General features: G+C 28.9%; 2 protein-coding genes across 2 annotated transcripts; both read right to left on the minus strand.

Annotated features, from left to right (window-relative positions):
• Nucleotides 1-1,896: 1,896 nt before the first annotated feature.
• Nucleotides 1,897-22,041, minus strand: LOC145749774 (uncharacterized). Its single transcript, XM_082565636.1, has 53 exons — nt 21,769-22,041; nt 20,534-20,635; nt 20,006-20,166; nt 19,534-19,666; nt 19,007-19,111; nt 18,671-18,840; nt 18,034-18,169; nt 17,685-17,783; nt 17,365-17,534; nt 17,048-17,189; nt 16,835-16,936; nt 16,470-16,639; nt 16,175-16,313; nt 15,939-16,040; nt 15,660-15,826; nt 15,413-15,542; nt 14,999-15,100; nt 14,605-14,774; nt 14,234-14,372; nt 13,869-13,970; nt 13,314-13,480; nt 13,066-13,195; nt 12,626-12,727; nt 12,232-12,401; nt 11,851-11,989; nt 11,486-11,587; nt 11,025-11,191; nt 10,776-10,905; nt 10,345-10,446; nt 10,013-10,182; nt 9,758-9,896; nt 9,430-9,531; nt 9,142-9,308; nt 8,793-8,922; nt 8,540-8,644; nt 8,255-8,421; nt 7,992-8,130; nt 7,589-7,720; nt 7,393-7,509; nt 6,851-7,101; nt 6,567-6,719; nt 6,214-6,374; nt 5,880-6,024; nt 5,639-5,802; nt 5,161-5,282; nt 4,834-4,938; nt 4,474-4,596; nt 4,187-4,309; nt 3,890-4,015; nt 3,409-3,540; nt 2,905-3,090; nt 2,355-2,519; nt 1,897-2,161 (listed from the first exon to the last, which is right to left on the minus strand). Exons 3-53 carry the CDS (start codon nt 20,009-20,011, stop codon nt 2,139-2,141), a joined length of 6,840 nt encoding a protein of 2,279 aa, XP_082421762.1. The 5' UTR covers nt 20,012-20,166; nt 20,534-20,635; nt 21,769-22,041; the 3' UTR covers nt 1,897-2,138.
• A 588-nt stretch (nt 22,042-22,629) lies between these two features.
• Nucleotides 22,630-27,744, minus strand: LOC145750953 (uncharacterized). Its single transcript, XM_082567023.1, has 9 exons — nt 27,152-27,744; nt 26,709-26,892; nt 26,038-26,242; nt 25,607-25,726; nt 25,387-25,514; nt 25,089-25,283; nt 24,605-24,849; nt 22,778-22,877; nt 22,630-22,658 (listed from the first exon to the last, which is right to left on the minus strand). Exons 1-9 carry the CDS (start codon nt 27,653-27,655, stop codon nt 22,630-22,632), a joined length of 1,710 nt encoding a protein of 569 aa, XP_082423149.1. The 5' UTR covers nt 27,656-27,744.
• Nucleotides 27,745-27,748: the final 4 nt, after the last annotated feature.

The raw sequence follows: 27,748 nt of genomic DNA on the forward strand, positions 1-27,748 counted from the left end.
TGTCAAAGGTCCGTTTGCTTTATATAAATCATCTGCGTCCCGTGAGCTAAAACACCACCCGTAGTTCTAAATACAAAAAGTCAAAAAATGATACATTAAGAACAATTTTTTTATAGGGATGTCCATTTTTTTTGAAAACATTTAAAAAATTCACCTGCAGTGCAAATACAGTATATTGAAGCGAATATGCTACAGCTGCACATTTTGCAATTGAATCGGTCCTAGTAAGCTGACTTCCAACTAAGAAATAAGCCTTGTTTTCTAAACTTGCAATCGCGTAGTTTGCTTTCCAACAACCAAGGTTTGAGTACGTTACTAAATGTGTATTGATCAAGTATAATTAGATTGTACGAATACTTTGGGTCTACGCTTCAAATTTTTGTGACAGTTACAGCGGCAAATGCATGAAATTATTAAATATAAAAAAATCTTACCACTTATATTGCGCTCATGAGTTGGAGCAACAAGTTTGTCAATAAAATGGTTGTTATTGAAAACAATATTGTAAAGTTCTGATGTGGTCTCTATAATCATAAAATAAGTTTTTGACGCTTTGTAATACGTTTTATACCATGTTCATATACATTAAAGCTTAATTTATTTTATGTTATAATCACAAACGTAAACTTACCTTGAGCATACACGGAATATACACAAAACAATACTAAAGCTGTCAACTTAATCATATTTTATTTTGTATAACTAAGTACAGGTAAGATTATTTAACACGCACAAACCAAACCTAACTGACAAAGCCTTTGAATGTTAAAGTTAAACCTTTGAGTTTATGTAAGTGATTTGCTCTAATTATGTAGTTTTTTTAATAATTTGTCATGATTATGCAATAGATTTACAGAAAATTCCGTAATTGTAATAAAGGATTAAAAATGCAGAAAATTGTCGCTTACGTAAAACATTCCAGCACAAAAATTTTTACTTTAATTTGTTTGATTAATAGCGAAAGTTTCTGCGTTTGATTAATTGAAAGTTTTAGTAATATTTGAATTCTATTATAGGAACCAAAGTTAAAATTAATTTTTAGAAAACTTCAGCTTTAATTTAACAACAATAGCTTTAAATAAACAACAATACAAAACTCTATGACATTACGATAGCATACAACTTTTTTTAACACTATAAACACTATGTGGAAGTTACTTAATCAAATGCAACTTTTAAATGTGTCAATAATTAACGAAAAATATTGCAAAACAATTCTCTAGGTTTGCTTTAAAAAAAACTCGCTTTACGCCTTATAAGTATATTTTTACTTTTATGTTATGTTTAGATATATCTTACCTTTGGTGTATTAGTTAATCCAAAAAATCTTAGTACTTGTTCTATGAATTCTTTTCAAAACTGTCATAAGTCAACGCTTTTACCTAAAATAACAATAAAGATAAGTAATTTTATCAGTAGCTCTAGTTACTAGTGTGTACAGGAAACTAGATAAGTCATAATATTTGGCATAACAGAATCTATTGCTATCTGTAGTCTTATGCTTTACCAAACTCTTTAATTTACAGTTTCTGTTTTACTTAACAACGTAACTGTTTTGTTTTAAGCAAGTTGTGCAGAACCTGAGCAACATTTCAAAGAATCGAAGCAATTAAATTCAGGCAAGGTTTAAAAAAAGGCAGATTAAATTGGCAACTGAGGCAACTTTAAAAAATGTAAGTTATATGTTTCCATTGCTAAACTCTTTTTAAACCTAAAGAACCTTTTTACTACATTGGCTTTATTTTGCAAAAAATTTAACAACATAATTATGAAAATTAATTTATTTTCCGTTTGATATATCAACTTTTACCCACACAAAAATACAAATAAACACATTGTAAAATAAAGACTTTAACAAAACAAGAACATATATTTTATTCTTCTACTAATTAACAAATACATTATGTTTTAATTTTAAATGACTAATATGTATAATATTTATAAGATTTTTGGAAATGGAAATTGTAAACGTAAATTAAAAACTAAATCTTGTTCAAGTTTATAAATTAATTTAAAAAAACTGTATATAGAATATTGAAAGTATCAAAATTTAAAGCCCCAAGCTATAATATATTGCACCAATAAAATATTCTAAAGTACCAAACTACATTTAATGTCTTATATTGAATATTGTTTAACTATTCATCACAAGGTTCAATTTCTGTAAAATAATAAAAGTATTTAGACTAAAAGTTTAACAACAATATTTTTTATTAATATATTTTTTTAAAAAGTTAAAGTTGCAGCGTTTGACAGATTATAACATCTTAGTGACATTGTGTTCATAATTTAGTATTTCGTAACTAATTCTGCCACACAAGCTGTGTATTATAATTAACAACAAAAAAACTAACCCGGACATTGATCCTCTGGTACACATTCACCATCCAACATATAGTGATCTTCTTGACAATGACAACCATTCTGGCATGTATCCTCGCAATGAGGAGGGAATAAGCGATCTTCGCAACTCACATCACAACCGTGGCAAGTACAATACGTTTTGCCGTCGGAACATTCTGAAATATTACCAACTTATTATTTTACAATATTGACATTTTTTTATAGAATCTATATTTGAACATAGTTGTTAACCGGCAGCTTGGTGTAATGGTCATTTTTTTCACTACGTAAGGTCCTGGTTAAATTCCCACTGCTCGCATGCCTTTAGAAAAGCGCAATAAACAGTATAAACTCCTAATAAACCAACACCTAAACTTGATTATTTGGCATATATAAATCTGTAATATCCAAAGTCGTCAATTCCATTTTAATAGTGGGTTGGGGTAATTAAAGTCACTCTACCTTTAGGTCAAGAAATTGACTTAAAAATTTACATCAAAGATAAATATAAAAAAACACTAAACACGAATTTTTGTTAAACTTTTTAAAATTTTAACTGACCTGGATTTGTTTCAATACCCAAGCAGCCACTTATTTTAACACATTTATCTTCATCGTTCACAAATGTTCCGGGCGGACATTTACAACCGATTTGACAATCTGGTGTACAGGGTTCAGGATTGTTAATATCCTTGCAATTAATTTCGCAATGTTCACAATCTGAAAAGACTTTTCCATTTTCACATTCTGCAAAAAATGTCACATTCTTTAACATTGAATTTTAGGAATAAAAATAAAAAGAAGTCAAAAACGTACTATTATAAACATTTTTGGTTTAAAAAATTAAACAAACTGAAAAAACTTTAAATACAGAATACTTATAATACGATATTAAAAAAATAAACAATATAAAAAAAATAATAATAATTTTTGTTTAAATAGAAAAATCTTTCAAAAAATATTAATTTTATAAATTTGCATGATATAAAAAAAATGTATAAATTAAAGTATATTGTATGAGCAGTACAAATATGCACACATTTTTTCAATTTAAAAAATATTTACCTTGTATTTCAACACAATTCGTTCCGTCCCCAACATAACCTTCATTACATTTGCATTCATAGGATCCAACACTATTTGAACAAACTGCATTTACATCACAGTTAGCAGCACCAGACTTACATTCATCGACATCTAAAAACATTTTTTTATTAAACCCGTGTCACTTACTACAATTACAAAATTTAGCTTCATTTAAAAAACATTATATAGTTAAGAAATTAAACTATAACTCCTAAAGCAGTTAATAAATTTGCTGATTATGTGATTTTTAAATTTAATATTGGAATATTCATTTTTATGTTACCACCTCCAATAATGTAGAATATCATTTAAAAAAATATTTTATTGCTCTTTAAAAAATGACTTTTTATTAAATACAAAACAGTAAACTAATTTATTCCTTTTCATTATGCTATATATTTTACCAATATTTCATTATGCTATATATTTTACCAATGTTTCATTATGCTATATATTTTACCTGTACAAGTTGTACCATCCCCACTATAACCTGCTTTACATTTACATAGATAAGAACCAATCGTGTTAACACATTCAGCAAAATCAGTGTTACAAGTATGAGACATTGTTTCACATTCATCAATATCTGAAAAATATATAGATTTTGATATTCTTTAGTTTTTTTTTAATATTTACCATTTGTTAAATGACAAAATCACTTTTTGTATTTTTTATTTTTTTGTTTTTTAAATAATGTTATTTATTGTTAACATAACCTAAAACAATAAAAAAATTCAAATATTTAAATTTAACCAACCTTCGCAACTCATTCCATCTCCAGTGTAACCATCTTTACAAGTACAAGTGTATGAACCTTCTGTGTTGGTACAAACAGCGTTTTCGTCGCACTTATCAATATTTAGTACGCATTCATCTATATCTATAACACATCAATAATTAACAATAATCAAGTTAAAACAGACAGTTAAAAAAAAATGTATATTTATATTTAAACTTTTTATAACATAGCACATGAAAGTTAAATATATTTTTTATGCAAACGCTTTTAAAAACTTTCTAAAAATAAAACAAATCTAGTCAAACCTTTGCATTCTCCATTCACCATAGCGTAACCAACATCACATATGCACTCATATGAGCCAATTGTATTATTACAAACTTGGTTTGCACCACAACTAAAGTTTCCCGTAGAACATTCGTCGATATCTACAATTAACATTTTTAATTTAATTTGTAATGTAGTTTAAGACCAAGTCATTTTTTGTTTAAGCTCAATAATTTTGTTTTAAATAAATTTTGATTAAGCTAATTCACATCAAATCTAAAACATAACTCGGCAGGCTTAAAAACTTGCTAACTTTAACAAACTTGTAAAAACAATTTAGCTTTTTAAATATTTTATTTGTTTCATTTAAACTAAAACTTAATTGCAATGACACTTACCCAGACAAGGCTCTCCTTTAAAACCAACAAGACAAGAACATTGAACATTGTTTGCAGATACACATTTACATTGAGAATTCGTTTCTTCATTAACATACCCATCACCTATGATAAAACATAACTATAAATAAAACATGTTATTATAGTCTTTAAACATATGTATTTTTTAACCTGTTGCAACATTGAAAAAAATTTCTAGCACCAAATAAATAATATTTAGTACAACAATAATATTTATAACCAATTTAAAAAGCTAAATTTTTATAAAAAAATCGTGTTGGATTTAGAATAATAACATGATAAAATTAAATAACCAAAACAATTTACCAATATTAACGTAAGCTCCATTAATTTTACAACCACATTGTTTCATAGAAACACAATCAAATCCACTTTTAACAAAATCGGTGTCGCAAGCACAACCTTCAACATTTCCTTCTTGTAAACATCTTGAAACAAAATTTCAAACAGGTTTAATTTTTTTAAAAAGATTTTGTTAAATAGGAAAAATTAGATATGGAATTTAAAATATTTTTTTAAGTTTGAAAATTGTTATTGCAATTTATTTAAATAATTTTACAAGAAATGTTTGCTTTGGTTAGATTATGTTAAGTCCAATATTTTCTTAGTAAATGACAAAAATAATTGCTAAGTTTGAAAAAACAACCAAAAAGAAGATAAAACTAATGTTTACATGATTAAAAAAAAGAAATTTGATTTTATTAAGCCAATAGCTTTAACTTATTTTTAGAAAAATAGTTGATTTGTTTTAACTTAAAGCTACTTAAAACAATCCAATACTTACACTTCAGGTTCAGTTACTGTTTCACATGTTGCAGGACATGGGGTCATGCAACCTTCATAATGACTGTTTTCAGGACAGGTGTCAACTAATGCATTTGTTCTCGTTCTCCAATCGCAAACTTTTATACCTACTTCTTCACATTTATCCGCCAACACCTTTAAGTCCTGAAAAAAGAAAAATTAGGTTTAAATAAGATAGGTTAGTTCAATAAATACTTGTTAAACAGAAACAGCTATGGAACCTGGGTAAGAAGGGTTCGATCGCCGTTTGAAGCGCACATATCATAAATACAATCTTTGTACATCTGTTGAGGGTTAACTTTATTTAAGCAAGGGCCAAATACCCCACCGGTGTTAAGTAAAGGTCCACAAAAGTCTTGTCCAGCCCTTGAATGTGAATTAATAATAGTAAGTAAACTAATAGTAATTTGTAGTTTCTCACAATGATTCATTATATAAACAATGATTAATTTCAAAGACTACGAATTACATTTGTTATCAAAAAAACAAGTTTTCTTCTTCTACACGTTAACTTTGTAATATTTAAATAGGATGTAAATGTTTTATTTTAAATACCATGGAGCAGGATTGGCACATGGTTTTTCATGAGGCGTTGGCTTGGTACAATCATATACCATATACGATTCGCCAAATTCGTGCGACCCAGTAACTTGACCATTACTTGCTGTAAAATCGTCACCCTTATTTCCATTATAACTACCACAAAGTCCGTTCAACTTCAAAAACAATGACATAAAAAAAATTATTTGTTAGTTAGTGCAAAAAACAAGTATATTTACTTGTTGGTATATTAACATGTTGGTATTTTAACAAAACAATTAAACTTAATTTAAAATTTGAAACTATAAAATAACAATAAGTTTACACAACTAAGAATCGACAAATGCTAAAATTTAAATTTAACGTACCTCGTTCATGTAACTAGTTGAAACATATATATTTAAAATATACAAAGTAAATGAAACATGTAAACCTATATCCGTTTCAACGACAACATGCTTTCCTACTGTTTTAATAGTTACACCATCTTTATCATATTCTGTTACCAATTGCTCATTCACCTGGTCATTTAATTTACAAAAGAAAACAAAAGATTAAAATTTTTCTTATTTTGGTTACTTCTAATATATAAACAGCAATATAATAACATAATTTACAAATTTAAATAAAAACAGAAAGATAATTTTTTTACATGTATGATATTCGGTGTAGTTAAGCGAATAGTGAGCCTTCCACCCTTTAAAGTTATTTCTGCATAACGAACAACTGAGACAGTAGAAACAAATTTAATATTTTTTGTTGTAATTTGGAACCAATTTGGATCACTAATTGGGCGTTTGTATGTTTTAGCAGCGTAATATTCGCACATTCCTTGATAATTGTAGCTTGTTTTGTCAAACGTGGTATAATGAGGATCTCCGTGTATATAACAAACCGGCATTGCTATAAAATAATATTTGTTAAGTTGGTATTAAAATTATAAATGATTATAATTTTTTACATATATTTTTAAATAGTACGTTATTAAAACTAAAATAAAGTAACAACGATAAACTTAAAATGTTTCGTTCAATGTCCCTGGTTTTCTTAACAAACAAAGTAGCTTTGGTGTTTTCTTTGTAATTTAATCTGATTTGAATATGTAAAAACACACTTTTGGCACTTTGATATAATCTCACACAGTTTTTAAAAAAAAATTTGGAGAAACAAAAATGTTAAAATTTAAAAACTTACGCTGACAACTAACACCGTTCCAGGAGTAAAATGTGACACATTTACAACTGTAAGAGCCAGGCGAATTGACGCACTTAGAGTAAGCCCCACATGTAGCTACTTTACATTCATCAATATCTAACAAAGTTGACCAAGAATCATGGTTAATAACAAGTTACACAAATCAATTTTCATAGATAATAAGTTATAATATTACCAGAACATATGACGCCCGATCCCGTGTATCCCGTATTGCAAACGCAGTGTTGGAAACCGTTTTCTTCTTTTACACAGGCTCCATTTTTATCACAACTAGAAGCTTCGCTGTCCACTTCACATTCATTGTAGTCTAAAAAAATGATATATTGATAAAAATTAAAATATTACCAAAAACACGTAAACAAACCCCGTTAGACTTGGTATAGGACTACAAGCAGAAAATTCTACAGTTAGAGTCCTACCAATGGCATACTATTCGCCCTCGAGTCCTTTGCTGACAAATACATCATACGTCACGATAGCACACTCCTTCCCAAAAAGGTATGAAAATTTACCAACAAAAGGTGAAATAAAAATCAGTTTAAGTATAGAAAAAATATATTTGTTTATATGTTGTATACTTGTTATTGAGCCATCAATAATTTGATAAACTCGGTTAGCGTTGAGACCTCCTTCCCCATTTTTAGCACAGTTGGTAGCTTCTCCATATTTGTCATATGTTTGATCCGCTGTTGCAGATCCGTAACATTGACCACCATTCTGTTAATTTGTTGTATAAAGTTTTTAAAAAAACTTTTATAAGGTACGTCGTGTTAACTTTAAATATAACTGTACAAAAATGAAAATAAAACAAATTTGAAAACGGTTAAATATAAATGTTAACCTGAACAGCAAATGCAGGGTAACTCTTCGAGTAAGCAACTGCAGCACATTTAGTTATCGGATCTGTTCTTGTATTGTAAGCCCCATCTAACAAATAAATTGTGCCCTCTAGTGAAGCTATTGCACGAGTCGCTGTGTCTTTGTAGCAGCCCAAGTTTTTAAAAGTCACTAAAGAAAATTTAAAATTGTAAGTGGTTTCTTAAAAAAAATTTTATCAAAATTATTACAAATATAGCAATATTTACAATATTAACAATCGAAAACTTAAAACAAAATTAAACATTACCACTTATCCTTTGATGTGAAACTGTGTCTGCCTTATTATGTGTTAAATCATTATTAGCATCAACTGTTACGTTAATTTCTCTTGTAATTTCAACATCAGGTTTACCTTTTATTATCAATATATAGTTTTAATAACCAAAATTAAGCTAAATTTTTTATCAATGATACAAATTTTTATAGCGTAGTATTTACAATTAATTTAAATCGATGCTTTAATATTACCAAGAAAAACGTTGCTTAGTTGAGGTACTTACCTGTGCCCCTTATAACTTTGTATACATTGTTTGCCCAGGTACCCCCTTTACCATTCACACATGTATTAGTTCCACCATACTTGTCGTAAGTATTAATAGCTTCCCTCGATCCCGCACACCATCCTCTATCCTAAATTTATTTTAAACCTATTTTTTTTATTTTCGTTTTACATACTTAGGCTAAGAATAGAGTAGTTTTTATTTATGTCAAAGCATTATTTTGAAATATTACTAGTACAATATTAAGTTAAAAATATCAGACTTATATTAAGCTTCACTTATTTATTTTTTTTTGGCTCAAATAGTGAAGTAATAACATCTGTAAGATATTAACAGATTAAAGACATACTTGCACTGCAAAAGCTGTGTAGTTGTTCAGATAAGCAGTAATAGCACATTTCTCAAGTGCTTCAGGTCTAGCCCAATAAATACCAGTGAGCAAATAATTTGTTCCTTCCATCGTGGGAATTGCTCGAGTTGCAGTATCTTTCCAACAACCAAGAGATTCGTAAGTTACTAAACATAAAAAGGTTAAACTATGATAAGTATATTAGAAATCCATTCCAAACAAGCTATAAACTTATTTAATATTATTTTATAGAAAATAAAATAAAAATTCCTTGATAAATTAAACAACCTGACACAGGATATTCTTTGATTTCGTCTCCAGTATTCATAACAAATCCTAGTGAACTTATGGAAACGTCCATGTTGTCAGTTATTTGTTCAATGGGATAATCTTAAAAAAATATAAAAAGGAAATTTCAATTAAACTAAACATAAAGATAACATTTATTTATTTTAGATAAACAAAGTGTTATTTATTTTAAATAAACAAAGTGCACTCCTTTGCACATTTAATAAAGTTAGTTATAATGGTAGAAATGTATTGATATTTAGTCAAGTTTGAGTTTGTTTAAAAGTTCATGATAATAAATTAAAATTCGTTTTATTAAACCGTTTACTTGTTATTTCTCCATCTAGAATTTCGTAAACTTGAAATGCCCAAGATCCTCCTTTTCCAGTGTTAGCACATGTTGTTGCCTCACCATATTTGTCGTAATTATCTTGTGCTGTATCAGAACCATAACATTGTCCACCAAACTAAATATTACATTTAAAAGTTAATAAACATGAGAATTATTTATATGTACAAGTACTTAGATTTGTTGGCCTAATAATTTTTTTATTATTTATTAAAATATACACAAATAAAATACCTCAAGACCAAAAACACTGTACCCTCTGGAGTAAGCAAGAACAGCACATTTTTGAACAGCAACTTTACGAACATTATAAGTTTCCTTTAGTAAATAGCTCGTTCCTTCCATGGTTGCTAATGCACGTGCACCCGCGTTATCTTTCCAACAACCCAAGTTCTTGACTGTGACTATGTACATTTAAAATAAGATTTTAACACGTTGTTTTACAATACGTTTCAAGGTTGTTTTCTAATCACTTTTTAAACCTTGTTAATAAATTTTAAAATTGTTAGTTACTAAATGTAAACCATTTAAAGATTCAACTAGTAACAACAAATTGTCATTTATACCTGCAATATTTTGCTTTGTAGTAAAACCAATATCTGAGATTTCTGATTTATCATTTCCATCAACAGTAACGTTCATCTCAAAATGGCCTTCGGTTATTATACCTATTTATGTAAAATATGCAAACATTGACATGCAATATTCAAAACAACCAAAAATATAAACTAATTGCAAAAAAAAATTGAATTAAATTAAAGATAAAGAATACAAATTAACGTATAAGTTATAAAGTGCATGTAGACTACAACAACACATTTTTAGATTTATATTTTGGTTTATTATCAAATGATTGAACAATATATTTATCGTTTCAAAATAATCAATCTTTTGTTATCACTACCGCACAAAAAAAAGTTAACATCTTTAAAGAAAATATATACTTGATGTATTTATTACATAACATAAACTGCTACCATATATTTAAACCACTTACCTGAACCTCTAATAACTTTGTATACATTGTTTGTCCAACCAGCTCCTTTACCATTCACACAAGTATCAGCTCCACCATACTTGTCGTAAGTATCAATAGCTTCCCTCGATCCTGCACACCATCCTCTGTCCTAAAGAACATATTGATTTAAAAATTTTATTAAAATTAATTACTAAATAATTTCCTATTATTTAACCAAAGTATACCCGTTTTAGGGTTCTCTAAAATAATAAGCAATAAAACACTTACCTGCAATGCAAATGCTGTGTAGTTTTTCAGGTAAGCAGAAATAGCACATTTCTCAATTGCGTCAGGTCTAACATAATAAGCACCAGTGAGCAAATAATTTGTTCCTTCCATCGTGGGAATTGCTCGAGTTCCAGTGTCTTTCCAACAACCGAGGGTTTTATAAGTAACTAAACATAATAAGTATTTAACTCAAAACATGTTAAAAGATGTTTTAGCTTTAAAAAAATATGACAAGATATATTAAAAATGTTGTGTTGTCGTGAAAAAAGTATTTGAAGTATTTTCTGTTAGTCAATTTAATGTGTTAACATCATGCATATTACTCAATAGACAACAGTATTGTAATATGTGCAAAGCTTAAGATAAAACATAAAATGTATCTCAAAATTTACACAAAATTTAAAAAAGAATTGAGTCATTTTTTTATTTAGTAGGTGATAGAAATAAGTCTATTAATTAACCTGAAACGGGGTATTCTTTAACATCACCTCCAGTATTCAGAACAAATCCAATTGGGCTCATTGAAACGTCCATGTGGTTAGTAATTTCTTCATTAGGGTAATCTTAAAGATAATAAATTATATTTTTTAAATGACAACTTGATGAAAGAAGCAACAATTTGATATCAACAACTTCTTCCCGTTGACGAAAACATTGGACATCGACAATCTTAGACTGCTTACATGTTGTAATATTAATGCCCAATACTGGCTAAGATAATTTAAGATTGGGGCAAATATTTAAACTAGCATTTTTCACTTTTGATTAATGAAATTATAACTAATTTGTTATTTTACACAACATCTATTTAAATTAAATTACTTACTTGTTATTTCTCCATCTAAAATTTCGTAAACTTGAAATACCCAAGTTCCTCCTTTTCCAGTGTTAGCACATGTTGTTGCCTCACCATATTTGTCGTAATTATCTTGTGCTGTATCAGATCCATAACATTGTCCACCAAACTATAATGTATAAGTCTGACATATTAAGTTGACGTACTTTTTTTATATTGGGTAATATAAGACTTTAAATGGTAATCTTTAAGCTTGATATAAACAATGAAATAACTAATATTAACCAAACAATGACTTGATAAAGACCAAATTAGTTTAAAGCAAATTAATTGAATAAAACTTTTATCTTTTTTAATACAAGTATGTACTTACAAAATAAAAAGTTAATAAAATGCATGTGAAGCAAATACCTCAAGACCAAAAACAGTGTACTCTCTGGAGTAAGCAAGAACAGCACATTTTTGAACAGCAACTTTACGAACGTTATAAGTTTCCTTTAGTAAATAACTCGTTCCTTCCATAGTTTTTAAAGCACGTGCACCTGCGTTATCTTTCCAACAACCCAAGTTTTTGACCGTTACTAAATTAAAAAAAAACATTTTTAATGATTATTTACAATTGCTTTGCGGAAAATAAAACATTTGCTTTATTATTTCCTAATCGGTTGCTTAATATTGCTTAAAAACTTGTAACCCAACTAAATCTTCTTATAGCTATTACTCTAAATATATAAAATTTGCTTTGCTTAAGTAATAAAAAGTAACCAATATTTTTTTAATTGTTTTGCATAAACCATAAAACTACCTGCAATAGTTTGCTTTGTAGTCAAACCAATATTTGATATTTTTGATTTATCCTCTGCATCAACAGTAACGTTCATCTCAAAATGGCCTTCGGTTATTATACCTATTTATGTAAAATATGCTAACATTGACATTGTGGTATTTTAAAACAATCAAAAGTATAAACTAGTTGCAAAAAATAAGAAAATAAATTTTATCAAAAATAAAAAATGCAAATAAATGCATCAGGTATGTATACATGTAGATAAAGACAACATATTCATTTTACTATATTTTAGTTTTTTGAAAGTGATTTAACAATATATTCGTTGTTTTAAAAGATCAATTTTTTTGTTATCACTACCACAAAAAATAAATTTACATCTTTAACGAAAGTATACTTAATGTAAAACTGTTGAGTATTACATTATATAAACTTTGATTTATAGTTTAACTTGTTACCTGTGCCTCTGATAACTCGATATACATTATTTGCTAAATAGCCGCCTTTTCCATCTTTACATGTACCTATTCCACCATATTTGTCGTAGGTATCAATAGCTTCCCTCGATCCTGCACACCATCCTCTATCCTAAAAAACATATTGATTTTAAACTTTTTGTTAATATTAGGTGGTAAATAATTTCTAGATATAAAACAAAAATATAAACGTTTTAGGGTTATCCAAAAATAGGCAAAAAAACACATACTTGTACTGCAAATGCTGTGTAGTTTTTCAGGTAAGCAGAAATGGCACATTTCTCAATTGCGTCAGGTCTAGCCCAATAAATACCAGTGAGCAAATAATTTGTTCCTTCCATCGTGGGAATTGCTCGAGTTCCAGTGTCTTTCCAACAACCGAGGGTTTTATAAGTAACTAAACATAATAAGTATTTAACTCAAAACATGTTAAAAGATGTTTTAGCTTTAAAAAAATATGACAAGATATATTAAAAATGTTGTGTTGTCGTGAAAAAAGTATTTGAAGTATTTTCTGTTAGTCAATTTAATGTGTTAACATCATGCATATTACTCAATAGACAACAGTATTGTAATATGTGCAAAGCTTAAGAATTTTAATTTAACATAGCCTATTGATAAAATTACTTTATAATGCTGAAGTGAATAAGAACCAGTTATATTTAGCTATATAATAATTAGTACCAGTAAAACATAAAATGTATCTCAAAATTTACACAAAATTTAAAAAAGAATTGAGTCATTTTTTTATTTAGTAGGTGATAGAAATAAGTCTATTAATTAACCTGAAACGGGGTATTCTTTAACATCACCTCCAGTATTCAGAACAAATCCAATTGGACTCATTGAAACGTCCATGTGGTTAGTAACTTCTTCATTAGGGTAATCTTAAAGATAATAAATTATATTTTTTATATGACAACTTGATGAAAGAAGCAACAATTTGATATCAACAACTTTTTCCCGTTGACGAAAACATTGGACATCGACAATCTTAGACTGCTTACATGTTGTAATATTAATGCCCAATACTGGCTAAGATAATTTAAGATTGGGGCAAATATTTAAACTAGCATTTTTCACTTTTGATTAATGAAATTATAACTAATTTGTTATTTTACACAACATCTATTTAAATTAAATTACTTACTTGTTATTTCTCCATCTAAAATTTCGTAAACTTGAAATACCCAAGTTCCTCCTTTTCCAGTGTTAGCACATGTTGTTGCCTCACCATATTTGTTGTAATTATCTTGTGCTGTATCAGATCCATAACATTGTCCACCAAACTATAATGTATAAGTCTGACATATTAAGTTGACGAACTTATTTTAAATTGGGTAATATAAGACTTAAAATGGTGATCTTTAAGCTTGATATAAACAATGAAAAACTAATATTAACCAAACAATGACTTGATAAATACCAAATTAGTTTAAAACAAATTGATTGAATAAAACTTATATCTTTTTGTAATACAAGTATGTACTTACAAAATAAAAGTTAATAAAATGCAAATACCTCAAGACCAAAAACAGTGTACCCTCTGGAGTAAGCAAGAACAGCACATTTTTGAACAGCAACTTTACGAACATTATAAGTTTCCTTTAGTAAATAGCTCGTTCCTTCCATGGTATTTAATGCCCGTGCACCCGCGTTATCTTTCCAGCAACCCAAGTTCTTGACCGTTACTAAATTAAAAATAACCATTTTTAATGATTATTTACAATTGCTTTGTGGAAAATAAAATGTTTGCTTTATCATTTCCTAATCGGTTGCTTAATATTGCTTAAAAACTTGTTACCCAAAAAAATCTTCTTATAGCTATTACTCCAAATATATAAATTTTGGTTTGCTTATGTAATGAATAGTAACCAATATTTTATTTAATTGTTCTGCATGAACCATAAACTACCTGCAATAGTTTGCTTTGTAGTCAAACCAATATTTAATATTTTTGATTTATCCTCTGCATCAACAGTAACGTTCATCTCAAAATGGCTTTCAGTTAATCTACCTATTTATGTAAATTATACCAACATTGACATTATGTTATTTTAAAACAATTAAAAATATAAACTAATTGCAATAAATAAGCAAATAAATTTCATCAAAATTAAAAATTCGAATGAATGCATCAGGTATGAGTACATGTAGACTAAGACATCATGTTCTTGTCACTATATTTTAGTTTATTAGCAATTGATTTGACAATATATTTGTTGTTTTAAAAAGATCAATTTTTTTGTTATCACTACTGCAAAAAAATAAATTTACATCGTTACAGAAAGTATATTTAATGTTGTAATTTTATAATTAAACTTTTTACCTGTGCCTCTGATAACTCGATATACATTATTTGCTAAATAGCCGCCTTTTCCATCTTGACATGTACCGATTCCACCATATTTGTCGTAGGTATCAATAGCCTCCCTTGACCCCGCACACCATCCTTTAGCCTAAAAAAAAATATTGATTTTAAACTTTTTTATTAATATTAGGTATTAAATAATTTCTAGATTTAGAACAAAAATACAAACTTTTTTTAGAAAAAAAAGAAGCAAGGAAACACATACTTGTACTGCAAATGCTGTGTAGTTTTTCAGGTAAGCAGAAATGGCACATTTCTCAATTGCTTCAGGTCTAGTCCAATAAATACCAGTGACCAAATAATTTGTTCCTTCCATCGTGGGAATTGCTCGAGTTGCAGTATCTTTCCAACAACCCAAAGTTTTATAAGTAACTAAACATAATAGGTATTTATAATAAAAGTTTTTAATTAAACGAGTTAATTAAAATTATAAAACAATATTAAAAAGCTGTTTTATTTTGTTACTTTGTAAACAATAAACAACCTGAAACAGGGTATTCTTTAACATCACCACCAGTATTTAATACAAATCCGATTGGGCTCATTGAAACGTCCATGTTGTCAGTTATTTCTTCATTAGGATAATCTTAAAGTAAATCTTATTATAAGTTTAACTTTGTTTAATCGTAGACAGAAGCATATTTTTTAATTATCCTTGATACGCTATATTTCAAATCTATAATAACTGATAGATGTTTAATATCAACCAAAATCACTTACTTGTAATTTCTCCATCTAGAATTTCGTAAACTTGAAATGCCCAAGATCCTCCTTTTCCAGTATCAGCACATGTTGTCGCTGGACCATATTTGTTGTAAGTATCTTTCGCTGTTTCAGAACCATAACATTGTCCTCCAAACTAAATCCAAAAATGTTTATTTAAATTTTGCTTTCGAAATGCAACCTAACACTTAGGTTTAGAATCAAAGTACTCTTAATTAAAAATGTGGACAAAAATCTAAAAACATCATTTACTAAAAATCAAGATATGCAAATGCTGATTAGAACAAAATACCTCAAGTCCAAAAACAGAATATCCTTTACTAAACGCCACTGCCGCACATTTTTGAACAGCATCCCTACGGGTATTGTAAGCATCGTTTAGTAAATAACTCGTTTTTTCCATGGTTTCTAAAGCGCGGACAGCCGTGTTATCTTTCCAGCAGCCCAAGTTATCAACACTTACTGTAATAAGTAAAATACATAGTTAAAAGAGTATGGAATTTTCAACATCTTTTTAGATGACGTAGATTTTTTTAATTGATTAAGTAAACCGTATGCTATTGTATGGCCTGAACCCAACCCTCTAAACCAATTACACAAATATTATATTACTAGAAGCAAAAATTAACGGATTTTGATTAAACAACATATATTTACCTGCAACATTTTGCTTAGTTGTAGCACCAATATTGGTTATTTCGGTATTGTCATCTTCGTTCACTGTATAGTTAAAATCAAATTGAATCTCGGTTGGTTTACCTGTGAAAATTTAATAAAAAGATTGTCAATAAAACTGAAAAGTAATCACAAGTTAAAAATGCCTGCAATAACATTAAAGATTTTAAATTAATTTTGTAACTCATGATGTACCTGTTCCATTTACAATTTCCCAGACTCTATTGGTGGAATGACCACCCTTACCATACCCATAACATCCACCTAAACCGACATGATCACCAAAGCTTTTATAGGTTTCAATTGCATTCGCCGAACTGGAGCATGATCCGTTGTTCTAAACAGTAATATGCTTTTTAAATACTTAAATAATTATATATATATTAGTTATAAAACAATTGTTTATTAGGTTTAAATTTGTTTAAAACACGCTTCTAGTTTTTACAATGAGCTTAATTAATTTAAATAGAGTTAAATTAATTTCGTGTAGCCTAACTAAACAAATGTTGTACCCAAAGACCAAATATTGTGTAGCCTTTCATATAAGCAGACGCTGCACATTTTACAAGAGCATCTTCTCTTTTATAGTAAACGCCATCCAAAAGATAAACTCCCTTTCCTTCAAGAGTGGGAATTGTTCTTTCGTGACCTGATACCCAGCATCCAAGATCAGCAAACGTTACTAAAATGATGAAAAGTAAAAGTTTAAGTAATTACGTTTAAAAAGCTTCAAAACCAATTAAAACCTTTAAATAGACCAGTATTATTTTACAAAAAAAGAAATTTAAAACAAGCGGCGACGGTTTTTCAATAAATTCAAAAAAATAATTACCTCCAAGGTCAAAAGTGTTGGTGACATCAACATTGGAGAGTATGTTAAGCGCATTCACACTTACATCTATGTGATCGGTTATAACTTCTCTAGGTAAAACTAAAAAATTAAAGCATCAATTAAAAAATTAAATCATTAATAAGTTTAAGGTTTACATTCTTTTGTTACACCTTACAAAAGGTATAATAAGTTTGCAAGTTTTGTTAAGCTCTAATAATAAAACCAAAAAGTCGTTACAAAAGGTGTCGTACCCTATCACAATTCATAAAATTAAAAAAGTTGTACAGGTTAAAGCTATCTTAGTTAAGATATACTTTTTTTTTAAATTTTAATTAAATAAAGTCTTTACTTTTATCAGAATCTCCGACGATTCTGTAAACTCGACTAACTTGTGGAGTTCCTATTCCCTGGTTTGAGCAGAGTGGGGATATTCCGTATTTGTTATAAGTGTCGCCCGCATCCGCAGATGATAAGCACATGTTATTCTAAAAAAGATATGCAAAAAAATATAAATATAGTCACGTAGCTAAGTCAGAAACTTTCGTTAGCGCAAAGTTGGTACAAAAATAGCCAGATCACTATACGGTTCTTATTAAAACTCTTGTATATGTCGGTCCTACCTAATTCTCTTTCGTACTTTACGGTACTGCCCAATTCTCTCTTGTAACTACGATTCTGTCTAGTTTTCTTTAGTATATTACGGGCCTAGCTTCTTGTCCAACTTGTATTTTACTGCCCTAGATGATTCTCTTTTGTATTTTACGGTCCTCGTAAATTCTCTCTCTCGTACTTAACAATCCTCGGTAATTCTCTCACGTACTTTATAGTTTTAAGATTTTTTAAGAACCGTTAAGTACAAGTAATCCAAAAATTCTAACCTAACATGTTCGCTTGCCTCTGTTTAACTGGTGCAAGAGCAACCCTTGTATAATAGTTTGAGATTGGCATTTTAACAACAAATAACAAAAACTAACTATAAAACTTGCCTTAACACCAAACCAAGTGAAGCCTTTTAAAAATGTAGCAACGGCACATTTCAAAACCGCATCTTTTCTGACAGCAACATTGCCATATAAAAAGTAGATTGTGTCTTCCAACGGTGTCATCATTCTGGCATGGTTGTTATCTTTCCAACATCCCTCGTCAACATAATCAACTGCGACATAATAATAACCACTTGTATCATAATAATATTTAAATGTGGCAAATTTATCATTAAGTTACAAAATGTATCTTTAAAACTAGATGCCATATAGCTGCCGTGTTATTCTACTGAATAAAAAGTTTTAATCTACTAACAAATTTGCGTATGGTTTGTAAACCTGTTTGCTCATGTATAACCCTATATCCAGCTCCTTGAAGTTCATGAGGTTCATAAAAGTTATACCCGACCTCCATCGTATTTGAAATAACCCGAGGTGGAAAACCTGAATTTTTAACAAACATTGGTTGAAATATTTAGGTTAAATATATATTTAAAATGCCAATTTGACCAACGACGTGGTATGGTAGTTAAAACACTTGGCTGCCTTGATCTCATAGGTCTTTTAAGTAAGACGTTATAAACAGTACAAACATTCGCTTAAGTGGTATTTCAATTATCGGTTAACATTTTTAATAATATTCTCAAACTGCCAAACTGAATAAAGACTGGGTCAGGGTAACAAATGTATTTTTATGCATAGGCTGTAAGTTGGCCAGTCAACATAAGGGATCAATATATGCAAACGAATAAATAAATTCATTATGTTTATGCTGAGACTTAATGTAAAATAGCGTTTACTTTTTAGTCACATAAATTTTACCAAATATATTTAAGCTGTATTTAATAAAGTAGTAACATGAAAACCTTCGGTGGATAGGATTTTATAAACTTGGTTTGCTCCAGTTGCACCCATTCCTTCTGGTCCGCATGTTGTTAAAGGTCCGTTAGCTTTATATAAAGACTCCGCGTCTGGTGAACCAAAACACCATCCGTAATTCTATAAAATAATTTTGTTTTTATTGTCAGTAAAAGTTGCCCTGATAATGTTGTGTAATCAATATTTGAGTCACATGTACTTTACGGTTTTTTAACACTCTCGTATTTTACGGTCCTTGCTGACTCTCGTACCTACATTTTCAAATTTTGTTTTTAGAGGACCGTTAAGTACAAGTGATTCAAAGATTTTGTTAATAATTGTACCGCATCAGAAGTAAACGCGGAGCGACTATTTAGAAATCATGTTATTAAAGACATGCCAAATCAATACATGAAACGAAATGCCTATGAAATTAAATACAACAAAATAGTGTGTTACATATAGTTTAATTTTAGTTACCTGCATAATAAAGATTGGATAGTTTAGTGAGTGCGCCACGGCAGCACATTTTGCAATCTGATCAGTTCTATGAACTTGATTTCCGTTCAAAAAATAAGCTTTATTTTCCAAACTGGCTATCGCGGTATTTTGTGCCCAGCATCCAAGGCTTGAGTAGGTAACTAAATTAATTAAAAAAAAATAAAGTTTCAATTAAATTTTAGAAATTTAAGAGAAGACATTTTAAATTAATTAAATTAACCAAAGCATTTTTTTTAACAAATGCGTTTTAATATAAAACCCTTTTAAACAAGCTACCCACTATAACATATCTCAGTAGGGACTTTTATTCTATATATATTTTAAAAATTAAAACATTATTAGATCCTTTCAAACTCTGTTTTCACCATATTATTAAAAGAAGCTTTTTTAACAAAAAAATTTAATTTGATTGTCAAGTTTTTTTTGCTTGTAATTAGTTTTTGTTGAAATAATTTTGTCTTTTTTGTTTTTTTTGATTTACCAAATTTTAAAGTTTTAACGTCTTACCACTTATATTGCGCTCAGTAATTTCACCAACATTTTTATCAATAAAATGGTTGCTGTTGAACGAAACATCGTTAAGTTTCACTGTAAACTCTTCTTTTCCTTCTACAACAAAAAAGAGACATTTTTAATATAAGAATACCATAAAAAACATATACAGTTAATTGAAAAAGGGTGCTATTTTTCGTTACAAATAATCTATCCTTAAAAAATTGATATCAATAGAAAATAATACCTTGAGCATATACGAAGTATACACATAAGAAAATAAACGCTATTAACTTCTTCATGTTTATTACATTTAACCTAAACTATATATTATTTGCCTTGCTATCTTAGTTTCAAATCAACTGTCCACCACCCGCTTGTGCAAAAATTCAAAACTTTTAAAGTTTTATATTCGTCATTTTATGTGGATATTTTTATACTTAATTCTTTATTAGTCGTTCGGTTATTTAGGAAATCATAAACAAAAATTCCATGTGAGTAATAAATAATCAAAACTTTTTAAAACTGTTGATGTATTTGCATTATCACCGTTGGAAATTTTAATTTATTAACTTAAAAAAAGAACCATGCATAAAAGGTTTAATATAAACTGAGAGAAAATTTTGGTACTTAATTTATTTGACGTTTTATTAACGCGATTTTCAGTATTAAAATAAATTTTCATTCGTCGGAATTTTCGTCGGTAGTTTTAACGAGAAAAGTTTTTGTTAATGTGGCTCGTAATAAATTATATACATGAGTATATTTATAATTTCCGGTAGCGTGGTGTAGTGGTAGAAACACTTGCTACACCACATATGAGGTCGTGGGCCTAATCCCTGCTGCTTTCATTCTGTAGGGCCCTTGAGTAAGGCAATATAAACGGTATGAATTCCCGCTGAGTCAGCACTTAATCAGCAGCATTATTTTCGGGCATTTATATTCTACATAATATTCCAACTAAAGTTACATTATGTTCAGGTCGCGCATTCGACCTTTCCACAGCGAGGATTAAGAAATATACAAAAAATGTATATATATATAGTATATTATGACAACCACAATTTTATAATTAAATGCTTTTTAAAATTTGAACAATAAAAGACTAACTTACAATGTTTTATTGTAATTTTTGCAATTTTTGGTATATACAGAAGGGCAAAATTTTACAATTAATTAATTTATTTACAACTAATAAATTTATAAACTACACATACATATAAACTAAACACGTCAACAAACAGACTAACCTTGTTTTGATTCAATAATTCGATTTGTTAAACATATTTTATTACAGTCTTCCTTTCAATATTTCCGTGAACGTATTGGTATATCGTCCCGGTGTGAATAACAATTAAAAGTGTATTTTAACTTTGGCAATTCAAACTATGAAGTTAATAACATTTATAAGCTGCTATACGTAATTGTGCTCTGCTACTCATGTTTCTAAAAAGCAGCCTGTAATTTCTATTACTAAACTATAGCAAACAAAAGTTAAGCAACCGTAAAAAAAATTATATCTACGCAAAATTGTGCCTAAATAAAAGCAAAAGCGTAAGGAAAACAAGGCAAAAATTCGGCTAATTTAAGCCAGCGCAGAGAACATTCATGCGCATCGGTTTAGGCAATTTTGAGTTATTTCCGACTTAGGTTACAGCCAGCAGTATAGGCTTACTAAATTATGTAATTATATATAGTTAACATCATACCTTGTATTTTTAATGGTTCATTTTTATTTCCAAATACATAATTTCAATAACACAACGATACGTCATTTTGTTTAAACTAAAATTGTTTTGTTCTTATTAATCAATTGAAAAATATTGTTAAATTACAATTTTTAAACCTAATAATACTTTTTAAATTTGACTTAAACAGTAAATAAATGAGTATAGATATATACAATAAAAAGTTTTAAAGATGAAAAATTTAAATTTTTAATCGTTTCAAAATTAACAAAAATTCCATAATTTTCTTTTTTCTTTTTTTTTAAACCTACAAAAAAATAATCACAGGTTAGTATGCCATTCACTGTTATAATTAATGTGCTTACGTCAGGACGCTGACGTCATTTGAAAGATAAATTATAAAACACTTACGCTAATTACATTTTAGTCTGCCTGCTTCTCTTGCTCAATAGCTAAATGAAAAAAAAATTAGTTTTTTTAATGTGCAAAAAATGAAATATTTACTTTTTTATGTTTATTTTATAAGCGTTAAACTTGTTTTAATTATATGTTTTATTATGTTTACACTTACTTTCCTTTGTTGGCAGACTATTTTTCTCTGTGGTGTTAGCCTTCTTCAGTTTTGTTTTATCGAAGTTTGCTAATGCTCCTGAAACATCGGGGTCCATTTTCTATGACGTAACAAACATTAAATTGTGACGAAATATAACTTAATAAATAGTATCAATTAAATACAATATCCTAAGTAAATTTACCTTTTTTTTAGTTTGCCGAACTCACAAAGTCACAGTATTTAAATATTTAAAGTTCTGAAACAAAAAATTATAAAAAATTTAAAAGGCTTATTAATTATTCATAGAAGTTCTGGAAAGTTCTAGTCTAAAATCTATAACTTGCATTTAAAATTGAATTTTATTGTTGTGCCAATATTGGTAAAAACTCATTAGTTTTAATATTTAAAACTATTCTGTATGCATATTTACGTATATTTAAAAACTTAATATCTGCCAATCAAATTTCATAAATATTTTTTAAAAATATTTGTAGAAATAACATTAGTACGCTGTCAACTATCTGATATCAATTAACTCTTATGGCACCTTCAACTACAGCGCAAAATTCTGATATTTTTCGGAATAACAACATAAAAACTCTGCCCAGCTTCCTTAACCATAACACAACAATTTCCGCGACGCGCAAGAAAAACGTTTTTGAGAATGACGTCATATTTCGTGTAGGAAGCGTCGTCTGGAAAAACGCCTTATTAAATTTTGCTGAAGTAAAACACTGCCAAAAATTCGATCTTTAAAAAGATGAACACTGTAAATAACATTTATGCAATATCAAAAATCTTGAAAACTTTCCTTTACTTTCTAAAATATTACAAAATGCTAAATAAAAATTTAAAATATTTTTGACCCAAACTACTGTATTGCCATATAAGGCGAATTTGAAGACATATTTAATTAAGGCCTTTTTTGCCGTGGGCGTTTTTTGAGTGGCATATAATGTCGCGATTGCAGTCACGTGATATGGTTCACCATGTAGCTTTATCCTCAAATAAGGTAAAAAAAAATTGTGTGTAATTAGCTTGAATTTTTCACGTAAGTCTTTGCAATTCGTATAAAAAATATATGTAACCTTTTGGTAAAATAAAAAGTTATAACCCCTTTTTACTGCTATGTTGTAGCGTACTTAATCAAAAATACATTTTTTAGCCATGTCGGAAATAATCAGCAGGTTAATATTGCGATAATGTTGTTACTATTTAAAACGGGTAACGGCAGAACCAAGTTCAGCTTAAGTAACAGATGTTAAGAATTTGCTGTGTACTCATTGTAACAAATACGCTTGGTAGATCGCCTGCATACCACAAACAAAAATGTTATTTTAATTTAATGTATTTCATATAGACATACATTTACATATTTACCCACCTTTATGGACGATTTTGCAGTCTAAACAACGAGTAACATTTTGATACGGCGACTTAGTCAAAAGTTATTTTTGGTAAAGATAGATGCCACTTATTATACTGCCAGATAATTAACATGTCGATAGGTTTTGGGTTTGACGTACACCACGCTGCCATCAGTTACTCCGACGCAGTCTCGAGTTGCCTGTGGCAGTTAGGGATATTATAGATTAAGTGCTGGCTCAGCAGGAGTTCATACCGTTTATAGCGCCTTACTCAAGGGCGCTACAGCATAAGATCAATGGGGATTGAACCCACGACCTCATGTGTGGTGTGGCAAGTGTTCTTACCACTACACCACGCTGCCGGTTTACGTTTATTTGGCGTATTAAACTAACGTAATAGAAAAGTAATAAAATAAAACGATTTTCAGATTTTATGAATTTATTTTTTATAACGCACATTGACTCTTGGCTTAAAAACTTTCACAGATTTCCCGTCCAAATCTGTTATTTTATTTTCAGCATTTTCTTGATGAACAGCAGTAGGATCATAATACAAATCCGAGTTACCTTTCGGTGACGCAATTTTATTATCGCTATCTGATTGGCCGAGCCACTTTACATTAGGAACTGTTTTAAGATTAAAAATTGTGATAGTTCTTAAGAAATGTTGCGGAATTTTTGCGCCAATTATTAGGTGGGGTTTTTTCTCGTCCGGGAAAATATCTAAAATAAAAATAATATGAAAAAATCTCCAAAAAAGTATGACAATAAAAATTTAACCAGCTTTAACCAGATTTGTAATTGGATTTAAGGTTTTTTTTAGCATGAAAGCAATAGGAATCAAACACAGTACCTCATGTAGTAAAGCCAAGTATTTGAATCATTACCTGAAGCTGCAATTTTTTGCCTAAAATACTTAAATTGTTTTTTTTTAATTTATTAAAATAAACCTTTAAATTTACCTGGGATCATGATTTGCTGCAAATGCAAATGCATTGGAATAACACTCGTCTTCGTTCTCGGAAGGTTAAACTTTCTTAACAAGTAATGGGGTAAAGGTTGTGGGGCTAGGACTCCGTATTTAGCAAACTTATGGTCCCCCAAAATGGGGCAACCTAACCCATCAGACGTGTGAACCCTTAGTTGATGTTTAATAGCTAAAAAATATATTGATTTAAATTAAAAATGACAAATATCGTCAAGAAAAAACTCGAAAAATTTTATTTACTAATATTACTATAGCAAGTAAAAAATGATTACTTGTTCTTGGTTGGAGTTCTAGTAATGAGAGACCTCCATTGCTTGATAGTAACTTGTAATATGTGATGGCCATGTGACCTTTCTTTCCATTTGTTATATTTTCTTCTTTACCAAGTGGGGCATTATATCTATAAAGTACAAGTAAAAATTCCAATTTAAACTAAGTTGTTAATGTTGTTTAAATTACAGAAGGCAAGAGGTTCATAAAATCTGGTTTAACCTGACTTCGGGACTAAGAACCATTCTTGCAAAAGTTCTGGATCCTTTCTTAAAGTTTTCATATTTGATTGGAATTTCGACCATTCCTTCGTTATTTTCGGGTTCATTTACAACAACTGATCTAAAAATAAAACACCATTAATATACCATTGAAAAGGTCAAGATATTTAAGGTTGCAAATTGAAGACTAGAGGGCAAGAGTTTAATTCCCACTGCTAGCATAATATACCATGTAAGTGTAGCATCTTATTTTACCAAACTAAATAGAGCAAATACTAAAATAATTATTACAGACCATTAAACCAAAATGATATACTAATAAAGGACAAATTTCAAAACCAAATAATGCAAATTATTCCATAATAAAGACATAACCTTCTTACAATTTTAGCTAACTATTATCAAAAGTTTAAAACTAAAGCAAAAACTTACAAATATTTTTTAAGTATTTTATTCTCGCGTTGTTTTTTAAGAATCAACAACTTCATTTCATCATTGGTCGTACAGATGGTTACGCCAGTTGTGTTTTTGTCGGGGCGATTACAAAGATTTAAGTCAATATTGGTTTTCATTCCATATAGAAGTTTGGATAGAATTGGAAAACATTCAGAAAGATGACTATGTAAATTATCACCATCTAAAAAGCATTTAAATGAATATTTTTTTAATATTTTTTTTTGTATATATCTTTATCCTCGATGTGGGAAGGTCAAATGCACACCCTAAACATAGAGTAACAGTAACATCAATTACTCCGACCCAGTCTCGAGTTGTCTTTTAGCAGTTTGGGATATTATAGATTATACCTGCCCGATAATTAAGCTGCTGATTAAGTGCTGGCTCAGCAGGAGTTCATATTGTTTATAGCTCCTTACTCAAGGGTGCTTACAGCATGAGAGCAGTGGGGATTAAACCCACGACCTCATGATGGTGTAGCAAGTGTTCTTACCACTACACCAAGCTGTCGTATAGCCTCTATGTATAAAAAAAATGTTAAACAATTTCAGTTAAAAAACATATTTTTATCCTACAAATATTTAGTTTTTAAAAGCACATACATGAGTTAATCAAAATATCAGTATTTTAAAAAGCCAGATTTTTACCATGAACAGCAATCCCATATGGTTTATTAAACACCACCAAATCTTTATCAGCATACAAAACATTTTTTCTTAAAAATCGAGCTAATTCTTCGGTAGTTTTATGAGTTAAAATAACAGGTTTAACTGCGTTGATCGCCCTTCGAACTTTGAATTGTTCCTCTAGTTCACGAGGGTCTGGTTCCGACTGAAGATATTAAAAATACACTTTAAAAAATATGACATCAACGTAGCTATTATTTTACAATTACTTGAAACATAAAATACATTTGGCTAAAATTGCTTTTACAAATCTCAAAAAATATAAAACCAATAAGATTCTTTTAGTGTAAGCTTTCATTTGTGCTACACATAACGTTTTATGAAGACTGTTAAAGTATTAAGTAAATTTAGAACCAAAAACATAACATGATCCAAATATTTTTAAAGGAAAACATTTTACCAACCTCAGTTCTCGAATCAGTTAAAGGAATTTTTCTTTTATTTTTGTTTCTTTTTTTGTCCCTTAATTCAATAGCAATATCAAGTGCAGTTTTTTGCTTCTCTTTCGCTTCAGGAAGAGCAACATCCTCTTCTATATTCTCCACCATAAAATCATTTTTAATTGAAAATATATTTTCTTTTGTCGGAAAAAGAATATCTTTTGTCTGTTTTGAAGCACTGATTTTTTCAGGGTCTGATGGTAACAAAATATCATCCAAGTTAAGTGGATTTTCTTCATTATTAAACGGTTTTTGTGATGTTACTTTGCGCCTTATTCCACGCTTTTGCAAAACTTGATAACAATTTGTTTTTAAGAAGTTTTTATGTTCTTGTGAAGAATATAAACTTGAATATTGAGTATTGAATGAACATTTCTGTAAATTTTTAAGGTTTTGTTGGTAATGTGTATAATGAAGAAAGTCTGAATTGGGCAAAATCTTCTGAAAAATTTTAATTCTTTTTAACATTTTTAAATTTCAAAATTACCCTAAAATCCTACAAAAAATGAAGTATGAAAAAAATCAAAAAATAATGCAAAAAAAATTAATTTACAAAATGTC

This window comes from Corella eumyota, chromosome 4 (genome assembly GCF_963082875.1).
Source record: "Corella eumyota chromosome 4, kaCorEumy4.1, whole genome shotgun sequence".
Classification (NCBI taxonomy): domain Eukaryota; kingdom Metazoa; phylum Chordata; class Ascidiacea; order Phlebobranchia; family Corellidae; genus Corella; species Corella eumyota.